The 22,045-nt window shown below is 33.5% G+C and overlaps 1 protein-coding gene across 1 annotated transcript in view; it reads left to right on the top strand.

Annotated features, from left to right (window-relative positions):
• The window catches only part of LOC133183556 (uncharacterized), a 41,463-nt gene extending 21,023 nt beyond the window's left edge, over positions 1-20,440 (top strand). The window contains exons 7-12 of the mRNA XM_061318498.1: positions 10,172-10,210; positions 12,418-12,536; positions 18,455-18,505; positions 19,731-19,874; positions 19,960-20,163; positions 20,272-20,440. Coding sequence (XP_061174482.1) covers positions 10,172-10,210; positions 12,418-12,536; positions 18,455-18,505; positions 19,731-19,874; positions 19,960-20,163; positions 20,272-20,393 — 679 coding nt within the window. The 3' untranslated portion in view covers positions 20,394-20,440. The remainder of the gene's footprint in view (positions 1-10,171; positions 10,211-12,417; positions 12,537-18,454; positions 18,506-19,730; positions 19,875-19,959; positions 20,164-20,271) is intronic.
• The last annotated feature ends 1,605 nt before the right edge of the window (positions 20,441-22,045 follow it).

The following is a 22,045-nucleotide window of genomic DNA, read 5'->3' as shown; positions in this document are numbered from 1 at the left end:
AAATTTGATGAGACTTTGAAAGAATCTTTATTACAAACTGCCATTGTGCATCTGCCGTTTTTAGTTTCAATCGAATGGATATAGCAAAACATAGACATTGCCATTCATTCTTTAATAATGGGGGTACCCCTCTCTTATAGACATTAATAATGGGGGTACCCCTCTCTTATAGACATTAATAATGGGGGTACCCCTCTCTTATAGACATTAATAATGGGGGTACCCCTCTCTTATAGACATTAATAATGGGGGTACCCATCTCTTATAGACATTAATAATGGGGGTACCCATCTCTTATAGACATTAATAATGGGGGTACCCATCTCTTATAGACATTAATAATGGGGGTACCCCTCTCTTATAGACATTAATAATGGGGGTACCCATCTCTTATAGACATTAATAATGGGGGTACCCCTCTCTTATAGACATTAATAATGGGGGTACCCATCTCTTATAGACATTAATAATGGGGGTACCCCTCTCTTATAGACATTAATAATGGGGGTACCCCTCTCTTATAGACATTAATAATGGGGGTACCCATCTCTTATCCACAACTCCTCCTTTACCACTGAATACAATTTAATGAGACTTTCGCAGAATCTTTATTACATAGTACCATTGTGCACCTCCTATTTTACATTAGATCAGACAGATATTTTGGATTTCCTATGTTAAAACAATGACACTACCATTCTTTTTATAACATTGGAGATACACATCTTTTATCCTCAGTTCCTCGTATACCACAATAAAATTTAATGAAACTTTCAAAGAATCTTTGCTACATTGTGCACCTCCTATTTAACATTTCCATTAGACAGATTTTTTGGATTTCTTGTGTCAAAACCCTGACACTGCCATTCTTTCTTTAACATTGGGGGTACCCATGTCATATCCACAACTCCGCCTATACCACTAAATAAAACATTCACAGAATCTTTATTACATATTGCCATACTGCACCTCCTATTTTTTGTTTCGATTGGATAAATATTTAGGGTTTCTCGTTGCAAAAATGGACTTTGCTATTATACTCATATGGGAGAGAGGGTATAGTTTTGTGAGCTCAGTGCTCACAGTACCCTAGTTTCTTTTTAATTAACCAATTGCTTTTATAATTTCTTTTTGAGATATTTTAATATCCGAATTTAATTAGTAATACGTCTAGTCATACTGATTAATTGGTCAAATTTACCATTTTTTGGTTATAATCATGGTCCTCGGGGCTAAAATTGGGTATACAATAAACATTGTGATTTTTTAAAAATTCTCAAAAACATCACTTCAATTGCTATGCAATATGAATAATTTGTACAGAAAATATATGTAGAAAATCTGTAATTTTTCTTAAGGACTCCTCGACTTTAAATCGTCCAACTTGTATGCCTGCATCCTCATAAGGGTTAGCTTTAACTTTGTTCGAATCATTGCCCCTCGAGCAGGTATGGGGAGACAAAGGATATCTAGTTTTACATCAAAATTTAATGGTCAAATTATTGTAAATAATCTATCTATGATGCTACAAGTAATAAACTTACTAGAAGTATTATCGTGTAGATTTTTTTTCAAACCTTGTCTTCTTGGGACAGTGATGAGGCCACGAAAAAAGGATCCAAAGTTTTTATAGATATGTCTTGAGAAAAATCTTTGAAATTCTAAAGAAATAGAAGCCTACAAATTGCAAGTATGCTCACATGGTACAGCGAATCACGGTCGCGACTAGCTTAAGTCGATAAAAAAATAGGTAGAAACTGTTCCTTCACCAAGCGCTCGGCACTTTGAAGTGAAAGTTGCGGGTCTTTCGGATGAGACCTAAAAAAACCGAGGCCCCGTGTCACAGTAGGCGTTGGCACGATAAAGAATCCTCACTGCTCAATGGCCCTGAGTGCCGAGTAAAGGTCTAAATTTGAAGCCCTTCACCGGTACATGGTGACGTCTCTATATGAATGAAAAATTCTCGAACGGGACGTAAAACAACATAAAATCAATTAATCAATCACATGGTACAGATTTAAGTTTACTGAAGTCATATATATATATATATATATATATATATATATATATATATATATATATATATAAAGCACATTTTACAACAACTCTTAAACTAACATAACTGCCCTAAGTGAAGAAATATTGATATAGAAAGCACAAAGAAATTCACTTTTTAAGGATACCCACTTCCGCCCAAGCCCGGGGTTGAACTCTCGACCTACGGAATCTGTCTCCTAGCAGTACAGGAACAGCGCGCTAGACCGCTCGGCTATCTAGGCAAGTCAAAAAACTTGCTTTCGATGCCGATGGAATTCTCGCGGCGCTAGCGCTGCTCTACACCACACGGTCATTGAGAGTGGAAGTGAGATGCAGTTATTTGGACACTAGTTTTATTAGAGGATCGTTACCAATACACGTTGTAATGAAATTAATTATGTTAGTTTAAGAGTTGTAAAATGTGCTTTATAAATAAAAATTAATATACATACATACATACATACATACGGAAGCCCGTTGAGGCCAGTTTCAGAGAAAGAAATATTTTTTATTGCGTTTAAACGCAAAACATTAATTGCAATGTATATTGCGTTTAAACGCAAAACACTTTGCGTTTAAACGCAAAAGATTGCGATTAAACGCAATACTTTTGCGATTAAACGCAATACTTTTTGCGTCTAAACGCAATAAAATTTTTGCGTTTAAACGCAATAATCTTTGCGATTAAACGCAATAATTTTTGCGATTAAACGCAATAGTATTGCGATTAAATGCAATAATTTTTGCAGTTAATTAATAATCTTTGCGTTTAAACGCAATAATCCTTCCTAATAAGAATTTGTTTTGCATTTAAACACAATGATACTGTAGTTTCAAAATCAAACATGAATTAGTCAAAGCTTATAATTACATGAACATGTACTAGGATCCAACACTTCAACTTTAAGAAGACCCGATTTGTTTTGTGTCTTTTTGCAAAATTTTCCAGTTTTTGAAAATTGTAGTAAAACAATGGCATCTTAACAACCTGAGTGCCTTAAATGTATTAGAACCCAAAACTCTTAATGAAGTCTCTGATCAATTGCTTACGTATATCACAACTTATAGAGAATGTTTCAGTTGCATTAATAGCACTTTGATACATGTAGTACATATCGATCAATCTGTTTTCATTTGATTTTGATTTTGATCTCGTATAAATTCATCACATATGTTCTTGTGTTTACTGTATGCAACCATAGGAAGGGTTATGAATGTACATTTAAGTCTAAATACTCCATCATGTTGTATGTTATTCCAACATTTCCTCAGTCCTTTCCGAAAATCCCTTAATACATGGTGACCGCAACGTAGGGGACAGTTTTTTTTTAACAGAGCAACTGACCAAAACTTCATTAAGAATGTAGAGAATAATAAGCTTAAGACATGTCTCGTTCTTAGGTTGCCTTTGTTTTTACACCCGACATTTTTTTCTCCTCTATAAATTCTTATTATTCTATAAAGCTGGACAATACACAATTTCCTAATAAGTGAAAAGAGAAAGAAATAAAAGACATAAGTATGCGTGGGTCCATTGTACTCTGGAAGGTTTGATACAAATGACTGCCTTTAAACACAAAGATCATTGCCTTTGAGCGCAAAGATTATTGCGTTTAAACGTAAAGATTATTGCGTTTAAACGCAAAAGTATTGCGTTTAAACGCAAAAATTATTGCGTTTAATCGCAAAAGTATTGCGTTTAATCGCAATATTATTGCGTATAAACGCAAAAACTATTGCGTTTAATCGCAAAAATCATTGCAATTAATCGCAAAAATATTATTGCGTTTAAACGCAAAAGCTATTGCGTTTAATCGCAAAGTTATTGCGTTTAAACGCAAAAGATTGCCTTTAATCGCAACCTTTTGCGATTAAACGCAGAGTGTTTTGCATTTAAACGCAATATACATTGCGATTAAACGCAACTGTTTGCGTTTAAACGCAATGATTATTTCATTAAAAAATTTCCAAATACCATTTTGTTACTGTAGGAAAAACAAAACAGGCGGGGGCGTAGCCGTGTATGTCAAAGATCACATACTTGCAAAACGTCGATCGGATTTAGAACCTGTCACGGTTGAATGCGTCTGGCTTGAAATAGTTATTCGTGGACAAATCTATTTATACGGTACATTTTATCGTCCCCCAAGTTCACCTATAAGTACTGTATATGGGATGACATTGAATTCTCAATAGATCAAGCTTACAATACTAATATAAGCAAAATAATCATCGTTGGGGATTTTAATGCCAATCTACTTTCACCAAACACACAAGCCGATCGTTTATTAAACATTATACAGACTTATAACATGTTTCAAATTATTGAAGAACCTACATACTTCACTGAGCATTCGTCGTCACTTCTTGATATTATACTTGTAAGTAACACCTCACTTGTGGTGAGGTCTTCGGTTGGTGATTGTTTCTTAGACCAGTATGTTCGATATCATTGTCCTACTTACGGGCTCCTCAGTCAACCCCCTCTAGAATCTCACTGTTTCAAACGGAAAATATGACTATTTGATAATGGTGACTACACTTCCTACAGACAAAATTTAGCAAACGTAAACTGGGATGATTTACTTATTGAATCAGACATAGACAACAGCGTTTCTAATTTAAATAAAATTATAGTCGAATGCGCACAAATGTCAATTCCCAATAAAACAGTGATCATTCGGCAATCTGACCCACCATGGTTCAACAACACTTTAAGAAAACTCATTCGGAAAAGACGTCGTCTCCATAAAAAAGCTAAACGGACTAAGAGAGATAATGACTGGGAAAACTATAGAAGTACTCGTAATCAGTGTGTCGGTCTTGTCCGAAAACTCAGAGATGAGTACTACAGTAAGCTCTCATCTGAAATTAACGTGTGCAATGATTCAAAAAAATGGTGGAAAATTGTAAACAAGTTAATAAATTTAAATTCTAAACAACCCTTTACAAATACTCCTCTTACTTTCGAAGGTAAAACATATGAAGATGACAATGACAAAGCCGAATTACTAAATACCTTTTTCCTAAAACAGTCATCAATTGATGATCATTCAAACAGATTACCTAATACACATTCCTCTAGTAATTACGAAACACTATTTGACTTAACTCTTGGTGCAACCGAAATCGAAACAGTTCTTCTATCATTAGATATTTCCAAAGCTACAGGCCCAGATCTTATTAATCCCCGTCTTCTTAAAGAGGCAGCTTCTATATTAAAATTACCATTATGTAAACTTTTCAATATGTCTCTTAAAAAAGCAGTATTTCCGATGGAATGGAAAAGAGCAAACGTTACCCCAATATATAAGAAAGGTGACAGGAATAATGTTTCTAATTATAGACCTATATCACTTATCTCCATAACCGGAAAGGTAATGGAAAGATGTATCTACAATCGTGTATATCTATACTTATCCAACAATAATTTCTTTTGTTCAAACCAGTCAGGTTTTATTCCAGGTGACTCTACAATAAATCAATTACTTGATATATCTAATGACATAGGCAAAGCACTAGATTCCGGAAAAGAAGTAAGAGCTGTTTTTTGTGATATAAGTAAAGCCTTTGATAGAGTATGGCATGAGGGTCTCCTGTTCAAACTAAGAACTGCAGGGATAAATGGGAATTTGCTTAAATGGTTTAAAAGTTATCTTACAAATAGGGAGCAAAGAGTAATACTCAACTCCACCTCATCAGCCTGGGGTAGCATCAAAGCTGGTGTACCCCAGGGATCTATTCTTGGTCCTCTGTTATTTCTTATTTACATAAATGATATTGTATGTGGAATTAATTGTGTAATTAAATTGTTTGCAGACGATACAACCCTGTATATAGTAGTTGATAATGCTTGCACAGCCAGTCAGATATTAAACAATGACCTTGATAAGATAAGTGCGTGGGCTAAGCAGTGGTTGGTCGATTTCAACCCCTCAAAAACCGAATGTTTATTATTTAGCAATAAACGCATTCCAATCACACATCCCCCGCTTTATCTGAATAGCCAATTAATCGAAAATGTGGAAAGTCACAAACACCTTGGAATACATTTTTCAAAAAATGGCCATTGGGATTTGCACATACAATCAACCCTTCTGAAAGCATCTCAACGTCTTCATCTACTAAGAAAACTTAAATTTTTTATTGATAGAAAATCGCTTGAAAAATTGTATTTTTGTTACGTTAGACCGCTACTCGAATATGGTGACGTTATATGGGATAATATGTCCAGTGATCTTGTCAATAAAATCGAACATATCAATATTGAGGCCGCTCGCATAGTAACCGGTTCTACGAAACTTGCAAGTCTTCATAGTCTTTATCAGGAGACCGGTTGGGAATCTTTAAAAGATAGGAGATATAAACATAAAATTATACAGTTCCACAAAATGTTCTACAACCAAACTCCTCAATACCTTTCGGATCTAGTCCCACCACAAAATCAAGATATACACAATCATTCCACTAGACAAAAGTGTAACATCAAGCAAGTCAAATGTATAGAACTGACCACTATAGTAACTCCTTCATCCCATCAACTATCAAGCTCTGGAACGAATTGCCCGATTCTATCAAACAAAACCCTTCGTTGTCAAATTTAAAACGTTATTTAAATGCCAACAATGCAAATCGTAAACCCCCTCAATATTATTATACTGGTAAACGCAAGGAACAGATATTACACACAAGACTACGACTTGATTGTAGCTCACTAAAAAGTCATTTATTTTCTCGAAATATTGTCAGCAGCCCAAACTGTAATTGTGGCGAGATTGAAACTTCTGAACATTTCCTCCTACATTGTCCTTATTTTGAAAATCTCAGAGATAGATTTATATACACTTCCACATTACATCAACACAAATATATTATTATTTGGTGACCAAAATCTACCACTGGCAGAAAATGTTGCAATCTTTAAATCTGTCCAAAAATATATTGTAGCAACCAAGAGATTTATTTAATCAGTTTTTCCTTAGTATCTATTCACTACTCCTCCTCCCGTGAGTATGTTCTTGTGTATATTCTCTTAAGTGTGTGTAGCAAGCGTCATTTTTATTTATTTTTTCTCATTGTTATTTTTCTTCTCAATTCTGAATTAATATCTGTTACTGCTGTAAATCTCCTGTATTTGTTCTTTATTATTTTTCCTATAAATTCAACCATATTCTGTCGTTTTTTTCTCTCTCATACATACATATTGTACAAATCCATTAGACTTCTTCTGTATAATTAGAAAGTCATTCATTTGTGTGAATCGATATGATTTCTAACGTAACATGTATGTCATTTTCAATTATTTACATTTGCAAATATTTTTCTTAGATGAACCTATAGAAGAGAAAATATGTTCAATTCTGTATGAACTTATTAGGGGGTCAGAGGTCATGGCGTGACCGAATCACACAGCGAGACGATATCTTGTCTACATATTTCTGTCACAGTGACACTGGTTTCAAAACTTCTGAACCGTCAAAGCGATGAAAAAGATAAAATTATTGAAACATATTTTTTTTTTCGTTCAACAAATGATTGTTAGATCTTTCTTTGGTGTGAAGAATGTTTCTAATTAGCCTAAAATCACGCTTACCTTTTTAACCCGAAATTCCTTTGAAGGTATGTAAACTGAAGACGATATAGCACCGCTTTTGACTTCATATATAAAGAACTAGTACAATAATAGTAAGATTATTCTCAGTAGCGATCATTGTTTTTTCATTACGAACAGTTATTTCCTGAACTGGACGGCTTAACATCCATGTAAATATTCAAATGTTGGAGCGAGGCGAACTCTGAAGAACAAACAGCTTCTAGGTCATTGCGCGTCACAACATAGCAATACGGCGGGCCGTTTGTGTAATAAATGCAGTTCTACTCAGAATATTCGTCTCAAATGTAAATAAAAGTAATAAACAACAATGTTAAAAAGTTCACTGGGAAATGAACTTGGTTGGTACGTGATCAAATCTTCTGAGAAGCCCTTCGGGCTTCACAGGATTTGATCACGTGACCAACCAAGTTCATTTCCCAGAGAACTTTTTAACATTGTTGTTTATTTCTTAAATATTAGTTTTTAAGCAGCTTCAAACCGTGTTATGTAACTATCTAATAAGGGTCTGTCATCTTAATCATAATAATAAGGAAACGGATTAGTATAAGTTTTCAAACTTGTTTCCGAATCCTTTTTGATTTTTTTTTTTCTGTACTACTTATCTGTATCTGTATTTTCTGCTTGTATTTTTCAAATAAAATATGGTTTAAACTAATGATTACTGCGATTAAACGCAATTGTTTGCGTTTAAACGCAATACTTATTGCGTTTAAACGCAATAAAAAATATTTCTTTCTCTGAACTAGCCTCAACGGGCTTCCGTACATACATACATACATACATACATATATATATATATATATATATATATATATATATATATATATATATATATATATATATATATATATATATATACACACACGAGGGGTGATCAAAAAGTTCGCGAACTATCTCTATATTTACAAAACCACAATTCGGATCAGAATGAAATTTCGCACACATAACGTTATAGTCATACACATGTTTTACAAATAACAGATGTTAAATAATGTTTTGCTCCGTATTTGTGACGTCACAATGTGAAAATGACGTCAATATGTAGGTCACTTGTGACGAAAAATGGTTGACTCAGTCGCACTCTAGCAACGAACGGCTGTAAAGTTTAACGTATATCTTAGAAATTCTTTTGCAGCAGAAGATGATAATTTGTACAAGGTTTACGAAGACAAAAGACTTACCAGACGTTCAATCATTAATTGGATTGATTGTTTCAGTGAAGGCAGGGAGATGGTTAAAAATGATGTTTGTTATGTTGCCCAGCGAAAGCAAGCCGGGGAAAAGATGTGTCCTTAGCTGAGCAATTTGTTATGAAACATCGTCAAGTTACAATTAGAAAAATGGTTGAATATCTTAACAATACTATAATCATTAAATCCCAAAAATATCGTTTACTTTAGACTTTAAACATATGATATGTGATAAAAAGAATGCGCCCATACTTAATCCACATTGGGTAAACGACGCTCTCGAGACAAAGAACTCGGGTTATGATGGGTCACCATACTATGGGAAGGGATATCCTTATCCACCCATCCTATTGCCGACATTTGGCCATTTCTGACAGATGGACTGTTCTTGTTATAAAAAAATAACTTGCATGGTAAGAAATGTAAGACTCGGAAAAATCTCTTAGCTTCTTTGAACAGACTGCTACGGAGCATGTCACGTGACTGCCTGGATCACGCATGGGCAGAACAATGGCAGATGTGCATTTAAATCGGAGAGGACTACTTTAATTATTAAACACTGAAACCTCATTTTATGTCTTTTAAGGAAGTTATTCAATTAGTTCGCGAACTTTTTGATCACCCCTCGTATATATATATATATATATATATATATATATATATATATATATATATATATATATATATATATATATATATATATATATATATATATATATATATATATTCCTGTCGAAAATACCAAGAACACATATTATGTACATTCAAGAATGTCAGTATACATGTACGGTGTTTATTGGATCACAAAGTAAGGGTTTCTTTTTTACAAAACTAAATAAAGAAAACAAAAGCTTAAAGATTTCTAAATCATACGGTATTAATATTATTCAAATTTACACAAGATATCAGTTGACAGTGCTGAATCAAGTAAGGGAGAGGGGTGGTCAACTCTTTTAATAGTATTTAATATTTATAATAATTTATGATGAAAAATATTCTTGAAACAAGACTTCAAATTGTTCAATTAAAGTTCAGTGTATGTAGTTATTCTCATGTAGTGTGAATTCAAACTTGACTAAACCACGACAGTTGGATAGAGAAGAAGCATTAGGATTTTCAGGTTTCAAGCTGGAAAACAAACATGCATCATATAGCTCAGGAAAAGTTCTGTACCACGTCTTAGGTGGTTGCTTGACATATGAGCTTCTTGTTATCTTGGTTGAATTTCTCAGTCACTTTAAAGTCATTAATACAATTACTTTTATGAAAAAATGTCTTTTTACAGGCATTTATTATATGATTGCTTTACTAAAACTTTATTTGTATTCAGCATTAGGTCTGATGATCGGGATTGTGATACAGAAAACACGTAAGCTTTCCTTAGATTATCTTTTTCCTATCACTAGACAAAAACCCGTGCAAACAAATTGTCATTTGTTCAAAATCCCGTAGTGACTGTAGGTGCAGAAGTACATACACGCTTTATTTTATTAAATATTTTGTTTTATTTTTTCCCGTTTGTTTGCTTGGGTTTTTTTGGTTTTGTTTGAATATATTTGCTTTTTACACCTTCAATTTTATTTTGCTTTTGTACTATATCTAACACAATTGTGTTAAGAAAACGTACGTCTTTAGTAAAATGTGAAAAAGTAGAATGCATGGATGTACTGAATATATTTAAAAATAACATACTCGGTATTCATTATTCGAATTCTCTCTTTGCATGTGAGCGACCTAATTTAAATACTAGCTGCTCATGAACTTGAACAACCCGTAATATTTCTATGGACTTTCTTTGCACTTTCTGTGGCGCGATTTTTAGTAACAAGCTAAAAAATGTTTTGTTTGTCGAGGACCAATAACAAGTTAACAAACCTATCGAGTTCAATTACAATTAAGCATTTTTTCTGTGCAAACCTCCTTCACTTTTTTGTTAACTGAGTATGTCTCTGAAAAGGTAAATTTACTCGCAGCAATGCCAGAAGGAACAGTGGATTAAGCGCAAAATTGCACTTTAATTTCTTAATTTAGATGACATAACGTCGTTTGCTGTCAAAATTTTGCTACGCCCAATGAAATCATGTGACATGTTATCCAATGACAGAGCATCATTCTACTCCGAGGCAAAACAATGTTATTTATTAGGTTTCTTACTGTCCACATTTCCTTGCAATATAGATGACAAAACTTCGTTTTATTTATCATGTTGCCTTCCAAATTTTGCAACTCGGCCGCCGAAAGAATTATTGAAGACAGGCACGTGACGTCTGTTATCCAATGAAAGAATGTCTTTCTACTCCGAGGCAAAACAAAAAAATATATAATTTTTTATCAATCAGTTGTCACAATTTACTTCTTTTTTTTTTATATCAACTTAAATTAGTTCGGTTTGAAATATTCACCCTTGACGGTTTATCAAATTTTAAACCATAGCATTGGAAATTGCCAGGAACTTAAATCCGCCAAACCGTGTTCACCAACTTACTGGGCTTTTTTGTTTGTTTGTTTGTTTGTTTTTTTTTTCTTTGCTATTTCACAACAAAAGTAGACTTTTGATAAAATTTATGAAAATAAAGTAAATTTTACGAACATCTCCAAATAGAGTATACCTATATTATTAGAGGAGTAAGCATGAACTTTGGAGCAGGCTTTTCGGAGTTTATTAATTTTGCAAAACTTGGTTTATTTATATATTTATAAGTGTAGATTACATAGCAACATGTTGGTAGCATTCATATGACATATGAATGATGTGTGAGCATATATCCTTTGTGGTTTATTTGACAGAATAATCTTTCTCAGCTTTATATAATATTTTAATAATTTTGTTTTAAAAAAATTAAAAAAAACTTTAAAAGAATTATAAAAAACATTGAAGTACAGATGCAAGCTGATCTACCTGTGTAGTTCTTTATTTACTCTGAATAGACATAGACAGTCTATTTTCATCATTATTTTATATCCTATCGTTTTAGTTGATGACGACCATACATTAATACCAATATTTACATTCCATTGAACCGTTTCTCCTTTGATTCCATAACCCGCTGAGTATTATATTCTTTTAATAAAGCACTGAATCTCAGAAAATAGTAACTTTGATGTCTGTCTAGATACCATACATACCACGAAATTTTCAATGTTTAACTACATTAAGATGCATCGAGTCATATTGTAATTTTTTAATTAACTGGGTAGTAGTAAATACAAAAATTACAATATGACAAAATTTTTGTATTTACTACCACCCAGTAAATTCAAAAATTACAATATGACAATTGTAATATGTTTTTAGTGAAAAAATTCCAGATCAGAGAAAATATCCTATACATCTCCATGTCAGTGTAGAATCCATCATAGTACTGTACATTTCATTGCTTGTTGGGATTTTTTTAAAAACTTAATTGATGTAAAAACATTTGCAAGATTTAGCATGGTTAATTACCCGTATTTAGAGGTGAACGACTGGACGATTAACTGGTTAGTCAAGTTAACTAAATTTTCAACCTATATAAAATGTTTTTTAAAAAGTTATGATTTGAGAGTTCTTTTAATCATATTAATTATCATTTTTAGATGTATAGGTATTTGTGGCGCGGTAGCAGCTTTGTTGAGCATCATATTAATTCTCACCATCAGCTTGATCACAATCTACGTTAGAAATGAACAGAAAAGGAAGAGAAGGAATAAAGGAGGTAGGTGACATCATTTTTAAATAGGAATGAAAATATTACATGTGTGTTATTACTTCTACATGTTATGAAGTGAATATTCATAATATAATCTTCAAAATTCTATTAAAATTGAAAAGCGTTTTAATAGTTTGTTAAAATTAGGTAACATTTTCTGCCTCAGTAATTGTAATATTCAGAGGATCCCCCCCCCCCCCCAATGTTCATGAAATATCCAAGTTCTTCGTTCATGTGTGTGTGTGCTTATCAATGTTACATTATATTTCTATACTGTCATGAGAAAATATACCAAAACTTGTTAAAAGTGGTTAGAATTTCGGTATTTATGATGTTTATTTGAACTAGTATAGAAGTTGGCAGTTCTCTCCATGAATCTCTTACAGAAGATGAACATGTATGCCAATATAATTGGCTTAGAAGATGAAAAATTATCTGCATTTAGCTGGGTAATTAAGGTGATATGTAATGGCCTAACGCCGAAAACTGTTCATTTCTTGGACGGTCCGAGACGCGTAAGCGCCGAGGAGTAACATCTGAAACATTAATTTATTTGATATTTTGATATGGAATTCCACTTAAGACAACCAACTGCTTACTGTCAACTGCTTTCTGCAACTGCACCTGCTTCAGGCCCATAGAACGCGGGAAGGGGGGGGGGGCTTTTTTGCAGAGTATACATATATACATAGAGTATTTTGTTATGGTAAATTATCTTTCAGATGCTATCCCCCCCCTTTTTGTTGCTGTAAGGTTGAGCACTTGCAACTTCCAGGATTTGGACAGTTAATTAGGATTTTTTTTTGCTTGTCACATTTTCAGAATTTTTTGGGGGAAGTTGCTCCCTCCACCGACTTTTGATGAAACTGTTGTTAGGGTCAATCTGTGCTTACTGCGAACTGCTAACTGCCATTGCTTATAGGCGGCATTGCTTGCTATGTTATTCTTAACACGCAGGCTTGAATGCAAAATTGCAACAAGAGGCGGACCAGGTAATGTTAATACGAGGAAGAAGATCTGTTGAAAACCAAACTCTAATATTTCCTGACTAGTAAAATAATCCAAAATCTATTTTGACAAAGGGAGGGGTATTCTCAATAACATAATATCAAAAAAGAAAATCCTCTATAAGTTTCCTATACATGTATGACGGCAATTCATAAGGCGGGCTGGGTTTGGGGGTCATATGCTATAGAATGTTGGATGACCCTAGTCGACAAGAAATATAATAAGAAATTCTGAGGAAAATCACAAATAAGTTTGACTGGGTAAAATGTCTTATAAAAACCTTTAAGCATTTTATTTTCCAGTACTCGTCAAAAATCACAAGATATTTTACTCCAGATGTAAAAATGATTTTTCCTAGGTAGCATTCATTGGAATGGGAGGATGGGGGCAACCCAACAGAAATCTCTAGACAAGTAATAAAAAGGTCACAGACGTTATTAATCATCGCACACAACCGTAAATTAGCTTTTCTTACCATTGTATAGTATATGTTGGCAAAATTATAGGGACCCCCTCCCCTCTTTATTAGGTCACCTGAGTCACTCCGGTCACACTACCTATTGCTATCCGTTTTTATCTGTCGCGTTAACTTTGGAACATTTTCAACTTCTTCTCTAGAACCACTAAACCAATTTCAACCAATTTTGGCATATAGCATCTTTGGGTGAAGGGGAACAAAAATTGTGAATTTCATGGCCTGAGGGGGTTGGGCTAAAACCACCAAAATTGATGCAATCTTCTTTACTCCTGGACATCAAGCAGCCAAACTGTTGGCATGATTGTAATAACCATTGTGCCCTCTACCAAAATTGTGAAATTCATGGCCCCAGGGTCAGGGGTTCTGGTGCTAGGGCGGGGCTAGATCATATTGTGAAAGTGCTTTATTTCTTTGAAAAGAATACAGAAATGAGATAAACAAAACTCGGGCGTGTTATTTTAGGATGACACTAAAATATGGGCATGGACGTCGAAATGGAATTTTTCAAACCGGCATTCAAAACCCATAAAGGGCTGCTTGGGACCGTTAAAAGGTGAATAAAGTATCAAGATTAGGAGTTAAATATATGGATAATTATCAGATACCATTGTTAAAGCGGGGGAAAGCAAAAAACACAAGAAATGATACCCGAAGTGAGCGACAAAAAAGCGGCGGCTTAAATCGAAGGTTTTTACAACGCTTGGATCTGTAGCTCTCTGCTTTATCTGTCCGAATTTTCTGAAGCAGAGAGCTACATTTACAGTTCTGCAGCTAATGAATTTCATGACCTTGGGACGTCCATGGGTTATAGTGTTAGGGTAGGACTGAGTTGAAGCTGTAGTGAAAATGCATTATTTCTTTGAAAATCTTCTCTGCTCCTTGGCATATCGAAGGCAAACAGAATAAAAGTTTAATTTAGCAAGGATAATTATTTTTACCAAATATTTTAATATCAGGACCATTTGGTCAAGTGTTCTGGTCCTGGCCAGGACACTATTAATTTGTATTCTACTGAGAGAAGTTATTCCCCTTTGCCATTCACTTTTGATAATTAATCACTGTAAATAATGTATTTGAAAGTTAATAGAATAAGAGAATTATGCAAAAAAAAATTATTGTATAATACAAAAAGTACTTTCATAGTTTTAATGATCAGGTAGACTTGTAAATAATACATAAATAGAAATAAGAAAAAATAACTTATCTCTTTAAATGTTCTTCAAAGACCAAGAGAGGCCATTGTGAAAGGTCACAATATGGAGTTAAAAGTAGTACAGAATAACTATAATAATTTGTTAATAGTCTGCATGGTGATATTAATAAATGGGGGATATATTAGAATTTAATTTATGAGTTGTTACTGAATACTAGACTAATTATTTCTTTGGTCCTATCATCCTATTTCTCTTGCTTTTGGGCAACAAAGCTTCATCTATCAGTTTATTTTATATAGGGATCCTCTAAATTGTTGTGTTATACTCAGGTGACCGTTAAGGCCCTTGGGTTTCTTTTGGCTTTTACAGGTCTGAAATTAGCCATTGATTTGAATAAGACACACTTTTGAAAATTCACAAATACTTTGAATAGTATAAAGTAAAATGTCTTTTGATTTATGAAATATTTTGAGAATAAGAAACACTGAAAAATATCACGAGATTTTACCCTAGGAAAATGTATGTATGATTTTTTCCCGTATTATTTCTTACATGAATAAATAGATGGCAAATCTTACCCATGATCCTATTAAGCATTTAGCGTATTTGAATACCCCATAGAAATAGCCTTACCTACAGATACATGTATACATAAACTGAGATTTGGATTCTCTCCTCCTTTTTTCCCTGACAGTTTTTGTTTCAAAAAGAAATAATCCTTTCTCCGCATTCCCCGTTTAAAAATTCATGAATTCTCATTTTTTAAATCATTGTTATGTTGTTGCTATCATAGAGATAATTCGAGCATGCGCACAATAGGCAATATCTTCTACAAGCAGTGGCAGTGAGCAGTTGGCAGAGGCAGTAAACAGTTAACTGACGTATATGGAATTATATAGTATGAGGCTTATAATTTATTTAAAACATTTCACCATTGTCGAACACTTCTTTTGTTAACTTATTGGACATCTAGGGGTAAACTTTTCTCGTACTGATTGAATGACTTTACCTGGAACTGTCCATTAAGTAAGTCTTAAGAAAAGTTTCTGAATTTACTACTGTGTCTAGTTTTTTTTTTTTTCAATAATAGGAATCATCTAACCACTGTTTTATATGTAATGGTTATAAGCTGAAAACTGTTTCATTATGTCAGATATCCGGTCTAGTCTAATATCTGACATAATGATCAGTTTGAGGCTTATAACTAACTTAAAACTTTTCAACAATGTCAAACATTCCAATTGTTATTTTCTTGGACAACAACAGGTAAAATTTCTCGTTCTACTTGGATAACTTTACCTAGCACTGTTTATTAAGTTAGGCCAAAGAGAACTAGTTCTGAATTTACTACTGTGTCTAGTTTTTCAATAATAGGAATCATCGAGCCACTGTTTTTTTATGGACAAATACACTTTGTTTAGTCCTAACGTGGTATTTATCCGCATTGCGACATTTCTAAAGTATACTAGGCATGTATAAAAGTTAGTTCTATTAAATTTCCTTTTTCAATTTATTCATTTTATAACGAAACACCATGGATGACGACGTACATTTTAAAACAGTAACATCTTCAGATTCATATTTTCACCAAAACGCAATCGTAAGTTTGAAGTTTTTTCTAACTGTGAAATCCGGATATATTTCCAAGTTTGTAAGAAACAGATTCTCAGTTGTGCAAAAACCATAGGATTTGAACCATTCTTAAAGTTTGAAATTTTTAAGGTGAAATAAATTAATGCTGATTATAAGAATGATAATTGCAACAAACAGTTTCTCGATTGTGCGCAAGCTTTAAGGGATTTTACTACCGGTACCCTTCAAGAACAAATGCAGTCCCTCTCTCAAATAACGTGGGAGTAGACGTGCAACTGCGTACTCACAAGAAAAATTGCCAGAAATCACCAACCGAAAATACAGGCTAACAGCCCGTTGAAATTTGATGAGCGGAATAGCTGATGGCAGACAAATGAATGGTCAAACCAGCAAAAAACTCGAAAGAGTGAGTATGAGGGAACTCAGGCATCTAATTAATCTTTTGTGTCCCAAATGTTTTGTTAATGTTCTTGATTCATATGATTGTATCAATCAATGTAAAATTAAAAATAATGAACGGTGACTTTTGAAACAGATCGGTACCACGGATTCTCCTTCAATATTTCCTATGATACCTTCAATTCACCGTGGACTATTTATGCCAATTTCATATTGGTGGGTTTTGCTGAATTGTAAATATTAATTTCTTACAATACTTGTATTAAATTGTTCGATTTAATAAATCCTTTTCAGTGCTGTTTAATTATCACCCTCGAAGCCCTGTGATATATGTATAATTTTGAAGTCTACAAGAAACAGTTTCTCGATTGTGCAAAACGACAGAATTTGAAGGAATTTACTCCAACCGTTCTTTAAGCTTGGCTTTTTCTACTGTGAAATTTTGAAATTATTTCTCAATAAATCGGAACAAAGTTTATCGGTTGGTTTTGAAGCTAGATTTTACTCCTTAAAAGCAACGATAGACACTCGCTCAAACAACACGGGGTGGACGAAAAACTATTCACAGAAAAAATGGCCACATACCACCACACGAAAATATAGACTTACATCCGAGAATAAATTGAAGTTTGGTGGGCGAATTAGTTAAAGGCAGAAAAATTTGATGTTCAACCCAGTAAAAAGCCAAAAGATGAGTGTAAGGAAACAAATGCATATGGTTCGTCTTTTATGTTTCCAAGATTCTGCAAATATTCTTGATTCAATTCAGTGGATCAATCAATGTGAGTTTATGAAATTTAAGATGGGTGCCACGGATTCTTCTTCAACATTTCCCATGATACATTCAGTTCAACCTGGATTATTACTGCCAATGACAATTGGAGTATTTTATTAAATTGTAAATATTGATTTACCCGGGTTTTTTTTTCCTACATTGGTTTATTAAATTGTTTGATTTATCAAAGTTTTTCAATGTTGTTTGTTTATCTGCATTGCCCTTTTGTTCTCATTCCATTGTTGCCTGTAGCTGTCCAATAAGTTGAATGTTATAGACGTCTACATGTAACTTTTGGACGAAGTGTAGGACAATAAGAAATTTACTGGACCAGGTTAAACAAAAGATGAGGTCACAAAAATGTTTTAAAGTGTAAATATATAACATTGCCGTTATCCAAATTGAATAAACCTAAATATTACAAAATCAACCGTGGATCTCAGATATAGATATAATCTTGTAAATCAATTTGTGAAAAAAGTATTCTTTTTCAACTGTGTCAATTTCTCAAATACAGAGAAAGAAGAAAATTGCCCCTTGCTGCCAGTAGCAGACGATGACATGAGAGGTTTGTATAGATTTAAGGTTAAAAGGATTTTCCTGAAAAATGAAGAACATAAGGCTCTGATTTTACGATCCCTTTAGAGTTTCGGGACGCAAGTTCCCTTTTAATGCCCCGTATCGAAGATTCGGGGGTATATAGTTTTTGTCCTGTCCGTCCGTCTGTCTGTCTGTTTGTCCGCAAAAACTTTAACCTTGCCCATAACTTTTGATTGGTTGGAGCTAAGGCTTTCATATTTCACATGTGTATTCCTTGTGACAAGACCTCTCTCTGGGTACCACCATATTTGACCTTTTGACCTTGACCTTTGAGTTTGACCCAGTTTTGCAAAATATTACCAAATTTTAACCTTGGCCATAACTTTTGAACAATGGGTGCTAAGGTTTTCATACTTCACATGTGTAATCCTTGTGACAAGACCTTTCTTTGGATACCAAAAACTTTGACCCTTTGACCTTGACCTTAGAGTTTGACCTACTTTTAGAAAACTTTAACCTTCGCCATAACCTTTGAACGGTTGGTGCTAGGGCTTTCATACTTCACATATGTAATCCTTGTGACAAGACCTTTCTTTTGATACCAACATCTTTGACCTTGACCTTGGAGTTTGACCTACTTGTGGAAAACTTTAACCTTGGTCATAACTTTTGAACGATTGGTGCTTCGGCTTTCATATTTCACCTGTGTATTTCTTGTGAAAAGGCCTTTCCTTGGGCACCATTAATTTTGACCATTTGACCTCGACCTTGATGTTTGACATACTTTTGAAAAAACTTTAACCTTTTCCATATCTATTCAATGGTGCTAGGGCTTTCATATTTCACAGGTATATTCCTCGGGACAAGACCTTACTTTGGGTACCAACATATTTGATTTGCATTTGAGAAAGTTTAACCTTTGCTAAAAGTTGCCATACGGGGGCAAACACATCTTGTTACTTTTGAAAGTTCTACACCATTTCATCTTTTACATGAATGTACAAAGAAAGAACCTAAGTCGTTGCTTAATGGTCCTCAATGTTAAACATTTTGGAAAGAGTATTCATAAATGATGAATTTAAGCCTACTGGCAACACACCTTGTAACAATATTTTTTGAGAGGTTACTAGCAATTTACCAAATGATATTTAGAAATATGACACAGGTTTTCATGCAATTATATATGTGTGTGTGTTTGTGTGTATGTGTGTGTGTGTATTCTTAAGTATGTCTTCTTTCTATTTTCGTCTCAGGTGTTAGAAAATGCATTGAATTGCCGGGACTATCCGCACTCAAAAAGTCGGCAGAATTCTTTCATTTTAATAGATTCGTCACAGAACTGTCCACAGAAATAAACAGGGAGGATAAATTACAAGATTTAAAAAATCTTGCTCTCGGTAATTTTGTAGCATTTCTGTATTTGTTAGCTGAACCGATGGGATTTATTAGATATCAACCTTCTAATATATCTTTTTTGTACAGGTGTTGAAGTTACACATAAAGAATCTCTACACAGTGCTGAGGATTTTCTAAAATTTCTTGTTTTGAGCCACTCTCTGCATAAAAATTTGGTATATCTCCAAGTGCTATTCATCCGTGTTAACGCCATTAATCTGACCACTCTTTGCATGAAATTTGGGGAAAACCATCGTTTGTTATATCTTGAATTGAAGCAAACATCTAAAGGTGTGTAATCTCTCTCTCTCTCTCTCTGTATATAATTGTGAATATTAAAAACAAAATGTTTATCATTTTATCACTCCTTGAAAGTGTTTTATGATGACATCTTGATAGGTGATGAGTACATTATTCATCATTTTGAGGCGTTTGGGGATGCTGACTTGGATTCTCTGAGGAATGCAGTGTGCACAATGCTAGAAACTGATGAACAAAGAATTCGTATTCAAAGCATGTGATAAAAAGACTTTCATATGTATCATAAGATGCATACTTATTAAGTATATTAATCCGTTCACTATCTTACTTAAGTATTATTTTTTGTTTTTTTTTTAAACTAAGTCAACTATGAAATATATGAATGCCATTTTATAGATTATTTAATTAGAATACGGTAGCGAAATCGGGCATACAGTGTATATAGAAATATGTACCACTACCAATTCAAAAGCGAGGAAATATCTTAAAATAACCGAAAATTAGAAAAATGTTAAAAGTCACCCGTGCATAGTAAATTTAAGGAATCATTTTTCAGTATGTTGGGTTTTCCAGAGCATCAACGGCAGTTGAAAACGTGGGATAATTTATGCATAACGGGTGAAGTTGTAAATATGGAGAAATCAACATACTTAGCTTTCAGAGTTATCACAGAGAAACATTTGAAAATGTAAATAAATGTCGCAATTACGACAACGGCCATTCCCAAAGATATTCTCTTTCGCTAGTCTAATCATAACAAAGTTAATTGCGTCCTTCTCTTCCGTTGATCAAACTGTCTTCTTAACCAAGAACTGTATTTTAGCATTTGATAATTACTGATGTATTAATTTGATCATGTCTTTTGTGTTTGTCTGATATACATAAATAACGTACCAGAAATCGTTTTCGTTGGGCTCGATATTTATGTACATGCTTTATAAACGAAAAAAAAAAAACATCGATGAAGTAAACAAGTCTGAGTTAAATCAACAAACTTTTACATGTACTTTTTCGGAGTACCCGGCTACTCGATCGGAAAATTTTCGGAGTATCCGAGTATCAAATTTGACCGATTTGACATCCCTAATTTATTGCAGATTCCCTATTAATCAAACAAACAACAGATATTATTTTGCTTGTTTAATTTGGCGCTTCTGGCCGCGGTGATCAATTTGCTGGGGCTACCACAGGGCTGCCCCACAATCAACAATCAATATTTTCCATGACCTTACCGTTTAATCGATTCTTCGAGAAAGGCTTATTATTAGACTATATACAAATGGATCTAAATTATCCGGAATAATAGCTTGTGACTAAGGGTGAAAATTTACATTTATCCGAATGACGTAACTTATCCGGAATAGATAACTATTACTAGGTTACTGAAATAAACTCACTTATCCGAGACCAGGCTCGTATAAGTGGTAATATATATATATATATATATATATATATATATATATATATATATATATATATATATATATATATATATATATATATATATACATGTATATATATATATATATATTATGGATGTCAAATCGGTCAATTTTTGATAATCGGTTACTCGGACGTTTTTCCGATCGAGTACCCGGGTACTCGGTAAAAAAATGTAAATACAAGTGTGTTAGTTTTCTTGAGTCCCGTTAAGCTCTGTTAAACCCCCAAAGCTGTTTTTATCACGTTTATAAATATATATAAACAGTGTTTTCAACGGAAACGATTTTTTTGGTGTTAAATTTATTTATCAAACACAAAAGACACAATTAGTACATCAAAAATTACAAATTGTTTACAGTTCTTGTTTAGGATCTATTTCTCCAAAAGGAGGACAATCTGTTAAGCATGTTTGTGTTGTTTAGACTAGCGAAAGAGAAGTGGATCGCTAGTCTAATATTTCATATGTTGA

The sequence above is a fragment of the Saccostrea echinata genome, unplaced genomic scaffold (genome assembly GCF_033153115.1).
Source record: "Saccostrea echinata isolate AGI-Se365-2 ecotype Australia unplaced genomic scaffold, CSIRO_AGI_Sech_v1 ptg000009l, whole genome shotgun sequence".
In the NCBI taxonomy this organism is placed as follows: Eukaryota; Metazoa; Mollusca; class Bivalvia; order Ostreida; family Ostreidae; genus Saccostrea; species Saccostrea echinata.
The sequence above is the reverse complement of the archived record's forward strand: the minus strand, read 5'-3'. Positions and strand labels throughout refer to the sequence as shown.